Source organism: Megalops cyprinoides, chromosome 20 (assembly GCF_013368585.1).
Source record: "Megalops cyprinoides isolate fMegCyp1 chromosome 20, fMegCyp1.pri, whole genome shotgun sequence".
NCBI lineage: Eukaryota > Metazoa > Chordata > Actinopteri > Elopiformes > Megalopidae > Megalops > Megalops cyprinoides.
Window position 1 is genome coordinate 26,012,581 of NC_050602.1, and position 19,337 is coordinate 26,031,917.

At 43.1% G+C, this 19,337-nt stretch overlaps 1 protein-coding gene across 2 annotated transcripts; it reads right to left on the reverse strand.

Moving 5' to 3' along the window:
- Positions 1 to 5,486: 5,486 nt before the first annotated feature.
- Positions 5,487 to 18,731, reverse strand: LOC118795756 (LIM domain transcription factor LMO4-like). Of its 2 annotated transcripts, none has more exons than XM_036554472.1 (5): positions 18,272 to 18,731; positions 15,508 to 15,754; positions 9,303 to 9,399; positions 8,552 to 8,707; positions 5,487 to 5,611 (listed from the first exon to the last, which is right to left on the reverse strand). In XM_036554472.1, exons 2-5 carry the CDS (start codon positions 15,741 to 15,743, stop codon positions 5,603 to 5,605), a joined length of 498 nt encoding a protein of 165 aa, XP_036410365.1. In that variant the 5' UTR covers positions 15,744 to 15,754; positions 18,272 to 18,731; the 3' UTR covers positions 5,487 to 5,602. The 2 variants fall into 2 exon arrangements, with proteins under 2 accessions (XP_036410365.1, XP_036410364.1); XM_036554471.1 differs by having other exon boundaries at positions 15,508 to 15,870.
- Positions 18,732 to 19,337: the final 606 nt, after the last annotated feature.

The window sequence follows — 19,337 nt, forward strand, 5'->3', positions numbered from 1 at the left end:
CAGAAGCCGTATGAAGAAACAGACTTTCCGAAGCAGAAAGTTCAGAAGTGGAGGGAGCATTTTGATTTGATTACCTTTTAAATGGCTCCCCTTTGAAGGCCTCTGGTCTCACACACCTCCCAGCTCTGCAGAGTTTTCTGACAGTTTTATCTGAGCTACACCTCGTTACTTAATTTACTACCTTGCTTCTGTCTGTTGTCATTACAGTGCATCTCTTATAATGAAATATGCCCCCTTTTAATGCTCATTGTTGCACATTTGTTTTTGTTTATATAACAAGAAAAAACAAAAAAAAAACTTTTTTCAGTCTGATTTTATGTGTTGGTAAGGTTTTTTTTCTTAGGAATTAAAAAAAAAAAAAGTGTTCTCTACAGTAACAAGTAGCCCAAATTTGTGGCCAAGTGGGAAAAGAGCCTGTGAGTGAGTTCAGGGTCAGGAAGATCTCGTTTCTTCTCGGAATTCAGTGAACACGTCACAAGGTGAGACAAAGGTGAGGCATTTGGTAGCTTCACTTCACAGTGCAGAGGGTCCACCCCGGAAGACACCCTGTTTTCACACAGCAGCCATTTCAACTGGAAAAAAAAAAAACTAAAGAAGCGTCGTTCCTGGTGTGCCTTGCGTTAACGTTCACAGTGCACATAATGGACCCAAATGTATTAGCTTACACCCCAGGGGAAATAAGACTGTCCTTAATTGCCTGCCTGATATTTGCATGTCTCTGACTATGTCACCGAACACCCCGCTACGTAACACGGCACCACTGCGAAGACATTACTTAAGTTGTTAGCAGACGCCGTAAAAGAGAGCTGGAAAAGAACCCTTACTAATCAGATTTCACAGCATTTCACATGCATGGAATGTTCTGTAACAGGGGTGTTAGCACTACAGAGTCACCTCCAGTGTGGAGATATTATGCACCAGAAAGTCAAAGGTCTACAGCCAGACTTCCCCCCTGTCTGTTCTGTACATGTTTGGAATTATGCTTCTTATTCCGTCTGTTTTTCCAGAGAGGCATACTGTATCCTTGGAATTAAAGTCCTATGATTTTGCATCTGGTTGCGTGAAACCAACTGCTTAATAGTTTTAGATTTTTATATCCTTAGTATTTAAAAATAAAATATGAAATAATGCAAAATATGAAGGATACTGCTTTCACGCTCATACATAGAGATTTTAAATAAGCATAATTTAACACTTCAAAAATAAATGTAACCCTCATAGGTCAATGTGCAACTAACAGTCTTCTTTTGTCTCTGTAGTAAACAGAATAACTATTGACCATTGACCTTTAAATGTTATACAAAAGGGATAAATAGCCCATTTACAAAGTGTTATATTATTAAGAGTTTCTAGGAAACATATGTTCAGAATTTTTATGAAAAGTGATTAGTTTAGTTTCTAGCAAGCAAAAGCATGTTATCCAAATGGTTTGCTGATCTGCAAGACTGAGGCTGAAAATGTCAGGTCCTTAATTTCTCCTCACAATGTGCCCAATGTGTCTTTTAGCAAGAGTACATCCACGTAAATATATTAAACAACCCTTGCAGGATCCAGCCCCCTGTTCAAGGTTGTCAGATACTGGGCTATTTGGATTTATTGCACTTATTTCATTACGTCAAGTCAAAGATTGTACTGTGGATGTTTTAGGTCAAAATGAATGGACATTTTAAAAAGAAAAAGGAAGGAGTCACATTTAGGACCTACCCATAAATCCATTAAATTCACTGAAATGGCTCCAGATTGTGGTGCTTTCACTAATGCAGATATAGCATTTAGAATAGACATGCACCATTGGTGCCTGATTCATTCAACCTTCCCTTTAGCACTCCGAAGAACAGACTCCATCTTTTGCATGTGGGTTGCACCAACTTGTACGGCATCTGTAATCTTACAGGGTTAAAAATACAGACATGCTCTCTGAGCTCACTGCTAAATATGTGCAGATTAACAGATGGCATTACAATAGCTAATTAGGCTCATATTCACAGTGAAAAAGTTGTAAATTGCTTTGCCAAATGGGTCTGAGGCAAGCTGTGCTGAAGCCACCGATGCAGTGAAAACATTCACCAGCTGAACGGCAGTGCACAGCTCTCTCAGAATGGTCAAGAAAATTCAAAAATAAAAGTGCAAAATACAGGTTGAAAATGAAAAAATGAAAAATCTGGAAATGAAAAAATACACCAACGAGCGCACTGACAACACCTTTTAATTACCGTGTGTCCATTGTTCTGAACCGCAGTTATCAGGTATAAATAAGTCTCAATGAAATGCCATCGGTTCTGTCTCAAAGACCCTGGTGTTTGTTAGTATTTATAAATAGGCTGCAAAATAAAATTTCAGTAAACCACTGAAATATCAAGACTGACAATTACAGGCTGTTAGGCCAGCAAAACATGGACAGTGCCTGTGCTTTCTTTTAGCGTAGACAACGGCTGTCACCCCACCTCACGCCGTTGGTTTATTCATTCCTTTATTTAAAGTTAATATACTGTGCGAAGGATTCAACAACCAGGTGTCATTAACTTTGGTTTACGAATGAATATACAAGTATGTTTTTTTTTTAAAAATTGATTTTGGTGAACTTGCCAAACTAGTGGATGATAAACATTAACACTTGGGTTTAAAGTCAAGGACAAACCACGTGCTGAACCCAGAAGTATCCTGTAGCTATCACAGGCAGGTAATAGGTGACCGAGCAGTGCTGAAAAGGTCTCACTCTGAACCCCGCGCTCTAAATTATTAGCCAACCGTTTGGATGAAGAGTCAGCCTCTTTCTTAATGGGACAGGCAATCCCGGTGAATTGTTAACGTGCAGTATGAATTCCAAAAGTGATACAGTGTAGCAGGAAGTCCACAAACACAGACTCAATGCCGTAGGGCAAAGCACACTCAACAGCACGATATCCTGGCCTCTGCCCAGACTTGTATGAACAAGGCTCATTTAAGGTGCTGCTTTGCAAAAACCTTACAATCATCCTATGCCATTTTCTGTACATCTAATTGGAGGTTTAAGCAATTTTCATGGTTTCTGGAAAGTGATTGAAACATATTTAAGCGAATACTTTCTTGGGAGAATAAAGTTTGATGTGCCAAGCACAGACTAAGTGAATTGCCCCTGTCCAGCATATTTTTTTAATGCTTGATATGTCAGGATGCATACTGTTCCTGGGTTTATTTATTATCAGGTAGAACAGGCCAGGTATTCTTCCACACACCAGGTGTTACTCAATGGAATGGTAAGCACCAGGGCTGTGTCACGTTAGCTGATGACCGAGACAGGGTGTGAAATGTTTGCATGTCGACCCCAGACCAGCATGTCACAGCATGCCATACACTGTCATTACCTATACCCCCCCCCCCCCTTCCTAAACTGACCCAGTCAGGTCATGTGTATGACTGTATACTAACAGAACTACAATTCCTTTAAGAAACTTCTTTTATTATTATTTGAGCTGTTCTTTAACCAGGAAGGTCAGCAAAGAACAAGTTCCTCTTTTCCAAAGACATCCTGGTTTTCACTGCAGTTTGTAGACAGGTGAGCTATATTCCATTGACAAATGGCAAGCAAAGTGATTGAGAAACCAATTCTTTCCGCACATTATAAAGAAAAAAAAAAACTGAGCGGCAAAGCTGGAGAAAATTCATGGCTTCCACACATAAATTATGTACTTGGCTCTGTCCCTTTTGATGTATTTCATAAAAAACATTATATTGTCCATTAAGTAAAAATAGAACAAATATAGAATATAGAAAGAGAAAATAATCATTACTTTCAGCTGTTATGATTGAACCCACTAATGGCAAACCTTCAATGTTCTCCCTGAACAACTTGTGTCACCCAATTCTACCCTTGCTTCCAGTGCACACAATGAAATCAATTCTACAGCTTCGGCCATATAAATACGTGTTCTCATGAGATAAAAATCTGTTAAAGAAAAAAGAAAGACAAACACAGCCACCCTTTTCAAAAACAGTATTGTCTGCACCGAGTTCTAATGCCAATTTGTTTTGCAAATAGCCCATCCATTTGCCCCAGATAGCCCTGCCTGTCTCGTCCCTCAGTAATTAAATCTTCAAAGGGCGTTTTCCTCCATTTGTACACAGTATTAGGGCAGATGAATGCCATTTGTTGATGAAAAAATGGCTTCTTTATGTTTACCGAGTTTCAATTATGTATCCATTATTGGCATTAATCACCAGGCGCGAATGTTCGCCATCATTCAAACATCTGTCGCTGCCCTGAAAGCTCGTTGACCGGCTTCAGAAACGGACCTGAACGCTGTCGTTCTTTCAGAGCTGATAAAAGGTAGCATCATTAATGAAGTGCTTCCTGGAGAGAAATGCTCAGACACAAGATAAGCTTTGATGTTGTGATTACACTATACGTCCCACAGTATCATCGCTTTTATCCATAAACGGGAAATATGGGGCTTTTATACACAGGCCGAGCTTTGGAAATGTAATCAGGGACCGCCGCATGGCTAAAATGAGACAACAGAAAAATCAAAGGGACAACGCACCTCTGTTGACATGTGATACATTTACAACTACATACAGTACAAATATACTGGACCTGGATACGCTCGAAAAAGCAGCAAGCCTTCCAATGCAATCACAAAAGTTGCCACCAAATTAAAAACTCGAATGACTTTTTTTCCCCTCAATAAAAGGTACTGGAGACAATGCAGGATCACAGCTGTACTAAAACAAACAGGGCGGTTAGATTTTCTCTTTTTAAATTTTATTACTTAAATACACCATACTTGAGCAAATGTCCGAAAATATCACAAATAGATTTCTTTTTTCATTCAGCATTTATAGGTTGGTGAAAATCTCTACATTGTTGGCCACAAGCCACAGACTGTAGCCCAGGATCAGGCTGGGTTTTGGGGTCCTTCAGAGGATTGGGGCCAGGGGTGTCTGGGTCAGGGGAGAGTAGCCACATTGGGACAAAAACCACTTTACATGCATACATACATGGTATTTTACATATACACAAAGAATTTATTAATCAATTTTCCACAAATTCCCCAAATTCTGAAATTAATCAAATTCCCTTTACAGCACTAAAAATATAGAAAAAAGGAAATATCGGGGTGTGAAGAGAGGAGCGGGTGGGATGGGGAGGTGGGGGTAGACAGAAAAATGCAGGTCAGTGCCCCCCATTAACTGTTAATGACGGTGCGATGCAGATTGAAAAGCTGCACTTAATTAGCTTCATTTGTCATTTTTCTTTCTCTCTTTCTGCAGAAGTCCTCAGGTTAGGCTAGCTCCTTTCTCTCTCTCTCTCTTTCTCTCTCACTCCTTTTTTCTCCGTTTCTTTCTCTCTCCGTTTCTGGAACAGTCCTCCATCAGTCCGGGTTTATGGAGTCCTCCGGGTCCCGTCTGGATCAGGGCAGCATGAGGCGTATGTCCATAGAGGAGCATGAACAGAAAAGGGAATTCTGGGTACTGCGGGGGAGCTGGGGGGGGGGGGGGGGGGGGGGGGGGGGCATGGGGGATGGTGTCGCCGTGTGGCGGTCTGGGAGTTTTGGCGAAAGCGCAGAGACTTTGCGGGTGACGGTGACAGAGGGCTGAAACAAAGGCACTCGTCCCGCCCCCTCTAACACACCTGCAAGCCAGAGAAAAAAAAAAAAAAAACAACAACAAAATGTTCAAATGGTGGAGTCATAAGTGAGAAACAGTAACACTACATCTCTCGTCTATTCCACCTTCCTTAGGTTTTCATTCGTTGGAAAAAGGGTGCAACCTCTCTGCAGCACACTCTTACACCTCTGTACCCATCTGAACCACACCATTTGACAGAACTCAAAATGACTAAAAACATTGACACCAAAGGCAGAAATACTATGTGTGATCATGCCAAAGCAGGGTTGATATAACAAAAACAAACATCAATCCTTTTTTTCCTCCAAGGCAAGACAACTGCTGTATCGCAACCAGCCGTTACTTTTCAAAGTCGCTGCGACTCTGTTGTTGTGTATAACGAAGTCGAGATGACATCATCTAATGGTAGCTACAGTACATTTTAAGTCTTAATTTATTGATCAGCAGGGCTGTGGAGGCCATCTGCTGCCTATCTCCTTTGTATTGTCTTTAGTGCACGTTTATAAAGTGAGTCTTTTTTTTGTGCACTTTCAACAACACTTTGATAGCAAACCCCCCCAGGGCATTCCGTTTCTGTGAAGCACAGAGACACCGAGCAACAAAGACAATTATTTCGCTTCAGAGCTGTTCTGTCTTCTGTGCTGCTTCCCCCAAAACATTCTTACCAACTTCTTTTCCCTCGTTTGTCTTGTTTTTTCCCCCCCCCCTTTCTTCCCTTTCCCGCTTTCCTCAATTACAAAGAGGACAGAGGTCTATTAGTAATTGCAATCCCCCACTTTTGGGCTAATTAAAGCGAGTGAGGCAGGAGAGGGCCGATTCCCGTGGGCTGAGGTGAGAGGAAGGTAATTTGTCTGTCCTGAACAAAGAGCAGGCCTGGCTAATAACGCGTCCTGCAATGCTGACGGGGGCTACACCAATTATGTCACCGTGAAAAGGCACGTAGCACAAACAACGGCAAACAGACACACCTCACACCCCTGTTACAGGACTGCTCCGTTTTTGGGGTTTTTTTTTTGGATGTCTAATCTTTGGAATTAGGCGTCGCCTCCAAGGCAGTCGAGGGGAACGGCTAGATTAAGTGAAATCTCTGGCTGATAATTGCAGTCCTATCAAATGAATGATTAAGACCGAACCCTTATAAACAATCTCATAATGGATCCTCACGCCGTGTTGGTCTCCTGATATTGCATTAGGGCTCTGTGGAGGAACCGCGAAAGAGCCGAGAGAGAGCTGCGATCCTGGCAAGGGGAGGTGCCCGTTTGTTTTTGGGAGAACGCTCTTCTTCATATAATTAAAGTGCTGAACTCAATATTCCAATTGCATTTTAGCATCAATAATTCAGCTGTTTTCACTACAATAGATGTCGGCGCATAAATAAACCATGAGACCTCATATTTACCACGTCGACTACGACGGGATATGCAGGGCAGGATTAAACAGACGTCTCAGATTAAGATGGATAATGCACAAGCTTTCAATTTGAACGCAGAGTACCCTTAGCCCCGACACGTAAAACCGTCTTGGTCTCAAGAAGCCTCTGATCGGGAAAATGGCTTAATGGAGTCGAGTTGAAGGCTTCGGCGCCTGGGCGAAACACACGCCACACAACGCATTTAGCCTTCATTAAACTGCAATGCCTGCACCTCTGCCTCCTTCTCCTGCATGCTCTCATGGCATCTCGGCTCCATCAGAAAAAATACACCCGGCAACCATTTCACGAACTCACGGAATTAGCCATTCTAGAATTATCATCTCCTCTGAGTCACTGAGTCACTATCCCAGTGATCAAAGGGAAAAAAAGACACACACGTGTGTACATAAATGCTACTGCCTTCTGGTTCCTGCTCCAAAAAAAATTCCCACATGACTGCAGGACTTCCTGTTCTCCCAGTTCAACTTGCATTTCCTTCAGTTAAACCATCTGGTACAAAGTCCAGCGTGACCCTAGGCTAGATTCCACTAGGTGTGCTCCCACACACCGTTACTAATAAAGCTCCCATTGCGGGTCCATAAAAACCAGCAAGCGATGTGTATACATTCTGCTGCCCAGTGAAAACTCTGCCTGCCTCCTCCTAATGATGAAAAAGTCAAACATGCAATCAAGACTGATGGAAAAATCCATCACCCGTCTGAAATTAAAATTCATCTTTGGTCAATAAGATTTAATATCCCCACAGGAAAGAGTAAATGAATCAATGCCATCAATATATAATCAGCGTGAGATATGATGCAAATAAATGGAGAACGGCAAGCGTTTATTTTCCAGCCAGTCCAGGCCTGCCTTGGCTCTCTCTTCATTTTCAGCGGCTGACAGTAATTGTAACAAATTAGCTTCTGCCAATACCAAATTGCACTTGTCCTTCTGTCTAGGGCCAAAGTATGGTGTAACTTCTACAGCGTGCGGCTGAAAGTTATGAGTTGGACACGCCGTCATCTTGAGGTATTCAGACTTAACAGGCGTAGCTCTTTTTTTTTTTTTTTTTAAATTTCGCTGATTTCATACTGAAGTCACAGCTCATTAAATTCGGTTACTGTTTCATTAAAGAGCTGTCTTCCCTTGACCGAACGGCTAAATCCCATTTTTTTTTTTTTTTTCAACTTGAGAATGCCCTTTCAAAAGGAAAAAAAAATTGGTTGGGAAAAAAAAAAATTAAAAGAATTAAGCAGACTTCATGACATTTCAAAAATGCAAGGAAATGCTACACATATGTAAAGAACTAATGTTCCACCACTAGCATTCTTTCATTCTGAACCAATGAATATGGACGCAGAGACATTTAAGCAAAGCACAGAGCTGGCCTGAGAGACCTGGAAGGTCTTCATGCCAGCTGACGGATCCCACAGAGAGATGTGCCACAGCACAGTTCCGCTCTCCAGATCCACGAGTGCCCGCCCACACGCATGCCCCCCCATACGCACAAAAACAACAGGCTCTGGCCTTTACCTTCTGGTCCGGCATTAGCGGGTTCGTCTGGAGCGAATTCAAATGGCCGTTGATGAGGGCCGTGGGTCTGTCGTGTTCGCAGAACAAGCTGCCGTTGATGTAGTGGAATCGGTCGCCAGGGACCAGGCGGTTCCGGCAGGTAGAACACGTGAAACACTGCAGGAGAGAGGAGGCGAAACGGATCAAAGCTGCATTTATTACCGCCAGCCGGGTCCCTGCACCCTCCCCTTCCCACACACAAACGGGTCCCAGACTGGCCTGCTCCAGCACTAAGCTTCAACAACTCATCCCAGTCCCAAGGCCAAACAGTATGAGCTTCCATCAGTGCTAGCTTTGTGTCGAATGTACACAGCAAACGTTTATTAAGCGTAAGCGTGACCCACGCATTTATCATCATGTACAGATGTCCAAGCGCTGCTTGTTGTGTCTGAAACTTATCATGGATTGCACGATTACAGGACAGCACGTTTTGGAGACAGTGTCTTAAGCTTCCAATTGGCTTGACTGTCTCCTGTTGCATGCCCTGGTCCAAGGCTGAAGCCCAAAGGATGGGTGGAATAACACTGGAGGTTGGTATAGGAACAAAGTACTAAAATATCTGTCCAGTAAAATTTCATTGCCTTTATACATCCTATCATTCACATTAGTAACCATACTGATGTTGCCAGAGCCCACGGGCAGAGAGGTTTGGGTGGACAGCGTGCAGGCTTGGGATAGGGCCCACAGTCTAAAGGTTCTTCAGTGTGCTCACCTTGAGATGGTACACGTTGCCCTGCGCCCTCATGACCAGCTCACTGGCTGGGATGGACTGTCCGCACGCGCTGCATGCTCCGCTGTTCCCAAATAACCTGCAATTAAAAACGGCAAAAATCCCACATTAACAACACTGCAGCGTACTGTATAACCACGCTGCGCACGCTGGCTGGCTAAGCCAAGCTAGCCTGCTCAAAATAATTCCTCCTCCTCCGCTCAAATGAGACCATTTGTGTGCGCGTATGGTCTTGTTTACGACAAGGACTGCGATTTGATTTATGCAGCTTCGCAGTCTCTTTGTCATGGGTCTCTTAAAAAATGAAACACAGCCTCAATTGGTTTTCTGAGACGGATAATTACAACATAATTTACTTTGTTATTAGGACAATCGTGGGACTGATTCACTAACAGACATATGTCGCACAGACACACACACACACACACACACAGCCCGATACATCTTTTATGCATCTGTGTGTGTGTGCACACATTCACACGCCTGGCAGTTCAGTGACAAGCTCTTATAAATGGCTTTGCTCAAATCAATTCAATCTTAAGCCTATGGAAATTGCAATGACTCAGAGAACAAATACAACTCTGAAATGTTTCATACTGGAAAATAAAATTATGGTAATAAGAGAAACCCAAATGAAAAAGTTGTAGCCCCGAGGTTTGGCAGTGAAATTAAGTATTGACTTTAGCATATATTCCGCATCCTAATAATAACCCTGGAACACAGGCAATCAGGGAGCTAAGGGGATTTGATTGTACATCTAAGGGAGTTATCATGCCCCTCGCAACGAGGACTTCAGCATGGGCTCCGGCAGAGGTGCGTTTCCATTAGCGCGACTCCGCTATCCGGGTTGATATATAACGTGCATGGGTTAACCTTTTCAATCATGATGTCAACACTTTAGATTTGCTCCTGCTCATCTCTTTCATCCTAACCTTCTCTCTCTCTCTCTCTCTCGCTCCCTCTCTCACTCCCCTGATAATGAAATGCTTGCTCCAACTTCCCTCTATCTGCTTCTGGAGTCCACAATTTAGATTACTTCATCTTGGCCAGCAACAAACTGAATGAAATTTCGATTTGAGCAGAAAGTAATTTACTGGGATCTGGCCCCATTTGTCATCGTATCTCACTGGGTGTTTGCTCCATCACTGCAGTTTTCCTGCGCAATCAAATAAGACCACAGCATCTGACATGCTTGTGGGAGAGGGGGAGTATGTGTGCGTGTGCACGCGTGTGTGTGTGTGTGTGAGTGTGTGTGTGCGCGAGTGTGTGTGGGGGGGCTGGTATAGTGTTACCCTGTGTGCATTTAAACAAGGGCTTTGGTATAATGAACACATAAAAGTACATCTGGTTTTCATATAACGTGCCACATAAAGGCGGCAAAAAAAACCCATCAATGATGGTGATTTTGCATCCAAAACATGAACATTTGCATGGAAATGAATGTGATAAGCAAATTACTGCCCTCCGCATATTCCCCACACGTGAGCACCGCGCGACTGCTGAAACACAGAAGTTGTTTTTCCACCGTCGTTCCCATTGGTTAGCGGCGGCTCGACAGGAGCCGAACACTAATTTGCTGTCACCGTGTTGGTGAAAAACGCCCGCAAGTTGTTATTAAACGTATCGACAGAGCGTCAGAGACTGCAGCAAGACTGCCCCCACAACGCCAGGCCTGAGAAGCCAACACCGCAGCGCCATCGATTCAGAGAGTTCAATCAAAAGTCCATTTCAAAAGTAATTAGTTTCAGATCCACGACACGTCAACACTTGGTGGCTAAATTGGAATGACCGGAGCATGACAATCAGACAAGCAGCGTGTTTTGGGAGATACACATCAGTAGGAGCGATACGCTCTCTGGCCGAGCGGTTAGACGGCCATATTTAAAAACACAGACCGATATTAAAAATGAAGACACACCCCTCAGACAATGTGCTTCTAGGCCTGTTTTACATTGCCTGGGTGTATAAAAAAAATAAAGGTGAGTGCCACCTTATGTTGTATGCTAGAACCTCTCTTTCCTTATGGCTGGCATGCACATACAGTGCATATTAATGTATCGCTGAACACAGTATAGCTATACTTTAACTACACAATATTATACTAACTATACCATGCTGCTTTTGATCACTTATTGCTTAAATACACACTTTAAATATCCATTAATGGGCAGTTTTGAAAGGCCCATCACCCCCGTTACTCTTCTTCTCTTTGTTAACGGAGTTATTTATTCAAAGGGGGACTAACCAGCAGACAGTCCGGTTTAAAAGACCGCAGGTGATCTGTTACACTGCTATCAGTCTTAGCCAGTCTGTCTTTCGACACTAATGGGCCTCTCCCTCTCTCAAACCCCCGTTCTGGGGAGAGACGCCCCGGGTCGTGATAATTAAGGCCAGGGGACTCTTTAATTGTGATGACATAATTGGTTTCAGCTTCTTTGCTCGGAATAGGTGGTTCCAAGGGGTCAGATGCAGTTCAGCTATAAGACGATATGATCAATAATGAACATCATGCAAAGCTCTTAACGCTGAAAATGTCACATGCAAAAAAAATTAAAAAAACACCTTGTTTAATTCCAAGTCCCTCAACGTGTTTTTTTTCTTCAGCACTTCAAAAGAGATTTGAGTCATCTGAATATGTCCACATTCCTATGTCTCTAAGCATGTGCATTTAAAAGAAATGTACCATAGCTTATTTACACAGCTAACAACTGATTGACAAGTCGTACAGGTACATGCCTATAGGGGAACAGGCTCTTGGCACATTTCACCAATACAGACATCATATGCTTCCTGACAGCTTTACATATAGTTGGCGAGCTAAAAGACTAATGATGTGGGCAACACAGCACAATACAGATGCTGCAAAAACACCAGCAAATGCACCTTAAAAGCACTGGGAGATATTGATACTCAAGAGGGGCTTTGCATAATGACTTGCACTGCATTAGGGAAAGATGGAAGGGGGGGGGCGGGGTTGGGTTTGGGTGCCGAGAGGAAAAAAAAAAATCTGCCAAATTAAGCTTGCTTAATTCAGAGAAACAGATCTGGCCCCGAGTGGATTGGAGGCCTTGAATTAATTCTGTTATGACAAATCAAGATAAACGTTTCCCCTAAATTGCATGCGATTTAATTAATTTTTGAGATCCTGTTTTTTTCCCAGCTAATAGTTCACATGCTCCTGCGCTGTCAAAGTGCTTGAGTGGGCAGACTTCGAAGCGATATTAAATAACCAACTATTAGATTTACCTCGCACATTCTATTGGAAAAGTGCCATTTAATTACCTAGCCTATTCAATTAAAGGGGCAACATTCACAGGATCCAGCAGCCACATGATTGCTAGCTAAATTAATTCCCTTGCAAGGTTCCTCTTACAGCCTTAAAAATATTTGGCTTGAGACAGCAGTTTATAAATCAACCATAAACAGCCTCGGTATTAAGTTTAATGATAAACACTGAGATGTCTCCAATGTACAGTGCTGGGGTATATTAAGATCAGTGTGTAAGATCAGACCGCAGGAGTGACTGATGTTTTGCCTTTGAACATAGGGCTAAAGCAGTTAATTGGCAATCCCAATCAGTTGCCTTTTCTAGGGGAGACAGTACCATCTCGGGTCACGCACATTTTTTATCAAGACTGATGCACGAGATTTTTCTTAGTGCATCCGATCAATCTGTGAGTGCTTGGCATTTGGAGATTAATAAAAGTTGGAGGCATTACTATATTATTTACACCACTGTGGCAAATTCATAATCCATTACAAAAATGAGTCTGTGGCTTTAATGCCCACAGGCAACTTGCCCTCGTAATAATCCCCATCTCTCTCTCTCTCCCCCTCTCTCTCTCAAAAGCCAATTTTCTTAATTAAATGTTTTGTTTGCGATGCGGCTCTCATTCATTTGGACCACGTCATTCCGCGCAGATCCAAGCTGGGGACCAGATCTCATTAGATAAAACCCATCAGGACTAACAGAAAATGGAGAAGGCACTAATTAAAGCTTTTAATTGTGTGGACTCACTGTCAGCCCTTTTTTTCCCCCTCTCTCTCTCTCTCTCTCTCTCCCTCTTCCATCTCCGCTCACATCACAGGCCTGTGAATGCTGCTTCGGCCTCGCTCGTCCTCCCACCGGCCTCTCATCTCCATCGGAAAGGTGTAGCCACATTTTCTCCTCATTTTAATTAGGCTGTAAAGCCACCATGGCCCGGGCGCCCCGCTGACTGAACCCGCCCAACGGGCCACTGCTGGACTCTTCTGACGGGTTATGTTTCAGTATGCTGTGTCAGTAGGGACTGCTGACTTTGCAGTGCTCAGTGCTTGCAGGAAAATAAATAAATAAAAACTTCTGGGTGCTGTGTTTTTATTGGCTAGTTTCAGTAGTGCTCTCTGATCTCAGTATCCTTAAAAGGAATTGCACACAAACTAACAGATGTACTCTGCAAAAGGATGAAAAGTCACCTGTGACGACTGTGAAGTTTTGTTAACTTGGACTTGATGGGCGTTAGCAGGCCGCTTACTGAAGGTTTCCATGACAACATAAAACGCCAGAGAAAGTCTTTGGCTCAACATAACTATTTATATAACATATACTGCTAGGGGTGGGCTTGAAACATCCAGTTTAACACTGGCCCTGGGGGTCATTTTCACGGTTCCTTCTCATGTACTTCATGTACTGTATTTTTCTCAGCAAAGTTCCCATTAACGTCAGGCTCATATTACATACACATACCAAACGATAACTGTAAAATATTAGTGCTTTCATAAGGCTGTTCTTTAAGTACCCTTGGATGCACAACGCTGCTGCCAATGTGTCATGAAATGGGGTCAGATCATTTTCAGAACAAACACTTTGAAGAAACCCACCAAAAAGCATGACAAACCAGGGTGAAGCAGTTCCTGCTGGCCCAGAATGCACTGCAACCTGCTACCTTCACTTAGTGAAATCACTTCTGACATTTCTTAAAACTATGCTTTTTTTTGTCCCACATGCTTTTAGTTACATTTAGCTGATTGAAGGAGCACTCCAGCAGAAGTTGTTACTGAAATAACTAAATGTCCTCTTCCTTCATCGTTTTATACTAATGAGATTGAAAATATGCGTGCCTCCAAATATATTGGGAGAGCACCTGGTTTTTGTCGTCTTATCAGTACCTGAACAAAGGAATAAAAACGGAGGTTTGTCTTACAGCAGCGGCAACCTTCACAAATCAGCATGTCTATTTTTTATAATGTTGATTATCGGATTCCAGAACTTGTATACCATTTTTAAGTGCAACAACCTACGTTTGAACGCTTTTAAAGCACAATTTAAAAACGAGACAACTAGCTCAGAGATTGCCAGCTGACTTAGGATGTTCTCACCAGTATCTGACATGTTCAAATGTTTTAAAAAGACTTACTCTAATAAACTTGCAGATACACGTCCAGAAAGTAAGCACGCATCAAATTCCAGTAGTTGTAAAGGCCACTAACCTCCAGTCTAGAACAATTTTTTAGAGTGTCTAAGTATATCTTAATTCTTTTAGCTCTTTCTTATAGCCTTCAGGGAAAGGATGTGTAGATGCACTGGATTAGAAGTCTCTTTCATCTTGTGCTTTGACAGCTTGGCCTTTTAAACAGTGGTCCAGGAAGAAACCTGCAAAGAGCACTGATGTCTTAATGACACAGTGTGAAGGCTGGTTTTCCTTTCTGTAGAGTTTCACCCATCAATAGCTCATGAAATGGTCAGTCATTCTGCAGATTACCCATTCCTGGCGAACCCCAGACTCTTATCAACAACCTCTTTCACATCTTTCCTAAAAAGGGCATCTTGTTCATTATAGCTACAGACAGGCAAAGGCCTCCGCTATCCTGAACCTTAACTTCCAATTTCCACTGGAATCCAGGCCTAAGCTAAAAAAAAAAGCATTTGACAAATTAAATTGCCCGTCTTTAAAAGGAAAATATGTATGCGCTCGGAATCCATACGATCTTTCATATGATCTTTTCGAATGTACTGACAGACAAAAAAATCTTCTTGGGATAAAAAAAAAAAAAAAACGCACACCTGTGCAGTGTGATCTGTTTTTGCGTGCCGTACCTAATGGCACCTCCATTTTTAACAGGGAAATGGTTGGCAGCATGTAAGAGACCCCCCCCAACCCCACCCCCTCACCACGGCAGCGCGCACACCCCCACGGCAGAGCCTCACCTGATGTAGTCGTTCCTGCAGAGGATCATGCCGCTTTTGGTGTAGCATGACGTGCCGATCTCGCCCAGCTGGGCCTGGCAGCAGGAACACTTCAGGCAGCGGCTGTGCCAGTAGCTGTCCATGGTGTAGAGGAGGAAGCGGTCTGCGATCTTCCCCCCGCAGCCTGCGCACCGCTTCCAGGGGAGAGACCCCGCGCCGCCCGGGGGGGCCTGGCCACTGCTGCCTGGGTTCACCATGGCGTCCGCACCTTCACCAATCAGAGCGGACATGGGTTAGACAGGGTTCAGAGGTCACGGGCCCGTCCCAGCAGCACCGAGGATGCCCGGGTCTCGCCCCTTCTTCTCGCAGGAGAGTCTGTCCGACCTAGAGTGGCGTCAGAGACAACGACAGGTGTGTTTTCTCCTTCCGGTCAGCGAGGATAACCCCAGCAAATCACATTTCCACAGACACTTCATCAAAGGCTCAGGCACATGGGAAATGTTTAGCCTAAACTCAGATTTTTAGAGGTGGGGCGTTACTGTGGAGTAGATATGAGGGTACTGGACTTATAACCAGAACATTCCAGGTGTAAATCCTGGCTAGCACAGTGCTAAACCTGAATTCCTTCAGGGACTGTGAAACTGGGTGCGGAGGATATGTAAAATGTAAGGTATTTTAGTTGCCCTGGGTAATATGCCCATGGTGCATATGCCAAGCAAATGAATATTCTAACATCAATTTTCTAACGAACACCATAGCCTGGCGTTAAGATAAAGAGTTGGGTCATGGGTCAGTTCTGATACATACAGCATTTCAAAGGAATCTCGATGCAGTGAATTTTACAGAGGTAAAATTAAATATTGTCACAGAAGCAAATATGCATGCAGACATTTGAAAATGAAAATGTCGTCTTGCCAGTGGAATCAGGGAAGCATTTATAGTTATTTAAATGCAAGTCATTAATACGCCAAAAAAACAAAATGCGACGAGACAGCTGAAAAGCTGTCCATTCGACTGCCTTTGTAGTTCACCTGTTCCGTTCATTACGCCCAACTTTCCAAGCGACAGGGCTACGGCAGACACTACACGCTCGGGCGCTATTCGAAACCCCTTAAAGCCCAACAGTCCCTCGTATTCCGCCCATTCTCCCTTTCAGCGCCGTTCTCCCGGAGCGCATCAACATGCAGGCAGGCTCTTTAGGAACCAGGGTACAAATGGATCGTTCGGCTTTAAGGGGGCTGTTTAACCTGTTACACAAACACGTTTACAGCACTCTTCCCTCTCTAATCTGTCCTTGATCGCTCATCTAAATGCAGCGCTTGTCTCTCGCTTCCTCCCGGGTGAATGCTGTTTACTGATAAGACTCCGGGTGATGGAACAATTAAAGCAGCACTGGCTTTGTTGAGAAGACTAAATTGCCTTTAAATTGAACATTCTTCTCCCTGCAATTCTTCAACCGGGACAATGTGAATTTTTCAGCAGGAGAGGGAAAAAAGTGTGCCTCTCGCTGAGAGAGGAGGGCCAGAAATCGAGAGCGCTGCTAATTGAAAAGCCATAAAAGTTGTACAGACTATAAGCAAACCTACACAGCGGATCCATTAATCTGGACACTGTGTTTTTAGTGACATTTTTCAATTAGAAAAGTTAATTGCCTTCAGAATTTAAACCTCGCTCCAATGGCTGTTAATAGTTCTATATGAAATGGATCCATATTGTAAAATAATTAAAACTAGCCGGCCAAAGAAACAAAGCTTCGGCGTGACAGGCAATGATCAATATCTTGCTTTTTTTAAGGCATTCCTTCCAGATATCGCGCTCCCTTTCGATACTTTCAATTACTTGTACGTCCTCTTGTCCCTATTTATTTCGCACGCTATTAGCCTCAGAAAAAAAGCATCTCGTGAGTTTATTGATTTGTATTCAAAGCACACTTTTCGATTTCACTCTTGGGCTAATGCATTTTAATTTTTAATCCTTTCCAATTTCTTCCGAGAGGCTTCGCGGCGGACTAAACAAAATCTTTGTTGAGAGGTAATTAGAGGACAACAGGGAGAGAAAGACGTTACACTGCGGAAAGCATTCAGCAACCCCATTAGCGGAGGTTCTTAAAGACAAGCAAGACCTTAGTGCTGATTAAATCTAGAGGAGATTAATCCAAGAGCTCGGCTCCAAAGTGAGCCCCAATACGTAAATAAGATCGGTCCGTAGTCAAGTTTTTTTCCCTTAGTTTAGGGGGTAGAGTTGAGAAAAGGAAAAGCTTTTAACTTCAGTGGACTTATTCTGGTAATTACATGGCCGGGCAAATTATTTACCAAAGTGAGTTTTCTGGGGGGGGGATTAAAAGCCTGCAAGCAAAATGCCAGTGGTGTGTTTTATTACTGAATCAAGTATGGTATGCGTGCAGTACCCATCTGAAAATTCGCTATAAACCTTATCCCATTAAGAAACCAATTTAGCTACACTACAACTGTTTTCAAAGGTGAGAGATTACTACACAGTCACCCACTGTCCCCAACACGCCGTGTCCAGCCTTTCGTAGTATGACTGCATCGAAACACAAGGGATCAGATAACATCATGTAATTTTGTGCGTATGTGGTCGGGAGACCGTTGCCATCTGTACAATTACGCATCTACACTACTGCTGTAGTTTACAACCCCGTCACTGCATATGGACATGCACTCGTAATGTGACACTTGTTTTGCATCGTATTCCTTTAAATTACAACATAACACGCTATCAAAGTGAAAACGTCGGAATTCAAATCCAAAGAACACACACCTACCTCTTTTGCCTCCTTAAATCACAATGGTTGTATCGTTACGTGTACCTCTTAGCTAAAATGTTAGCTAAGCTGTTCTCATTTGACGGAAAAATAAAAACACGAGTCTGGGGAAAAATGGATACGCTTCGCATTCAAATCGCAAACTGGGGATACAGCGCAATAGAGTCCAGTCTCAAAACGCGCAGATCAGATCCTTCGCAATATCATTCAGACTACAGCCAATTGTAATTTAAGTCAGCCGAACCGGGTTTCTAGACTGTATTTCCACTTGTGAGATCCTTTATTGTTGTTGTTTTCAAAAGCGACCCAGGGTTGTCCTTGAAAAATCGTTCGGCAAAGCGCAGGGCATCATTTCCCATATACAGTCGACCTATCTTATTTTGTGCCTCTCAAAGCGTGGGCAAAATCTGCTGTTTTTCCCCTACGAGCCTCCGCTCTCCGACGCTCTCCTGCTGCTACATGTGCTGGTGACAGAAAGAAAATCTCAAGTACATCTCTTAGGGGATGGTGACGTAAATCACCCGCCCGCCAATCGACGCGCGAGTTCGCGCAGGCGAAATAAGAAACCCGCCCAATCAGAAATAGGCGAAATTGATTTGGGCTCTCAGAGTAAAGGGAGAAAAATACGCGTTAGAGGTCGAAGTTGCGTATGGTCCCGTCACCCAGATCATCTTCGCTGTTTACGAAAAGACGCACCTTGCTTATTATAACGTCATGATTGTACAAAGGACATGATTTAGGGAGAACTTCTGAAAGACAATGTATGAGCACCCTAAGTACACTAAACTTCTAATAAGTACATTCTTATTCATACTTCCAAAATTTCGGATTTTCATCACATAAACTTATTTACACATTTTCGTACACCCAAGAACAAATATCCAGTTTCAAATATTTCGCTTTTTAAAGTTCCAGGTATATCTTGACCCCAGCAAATTAAGCTCCCCTAAAGTTAACTGGGATGTACTTAGCTAACCATGAAATCAGGGTTGGTCACCGTTTGCCATAACCTTTAAAGAGTGTACGTTTACCAGTGAGCCACAAATCTATATTAACGTTAGGAGTT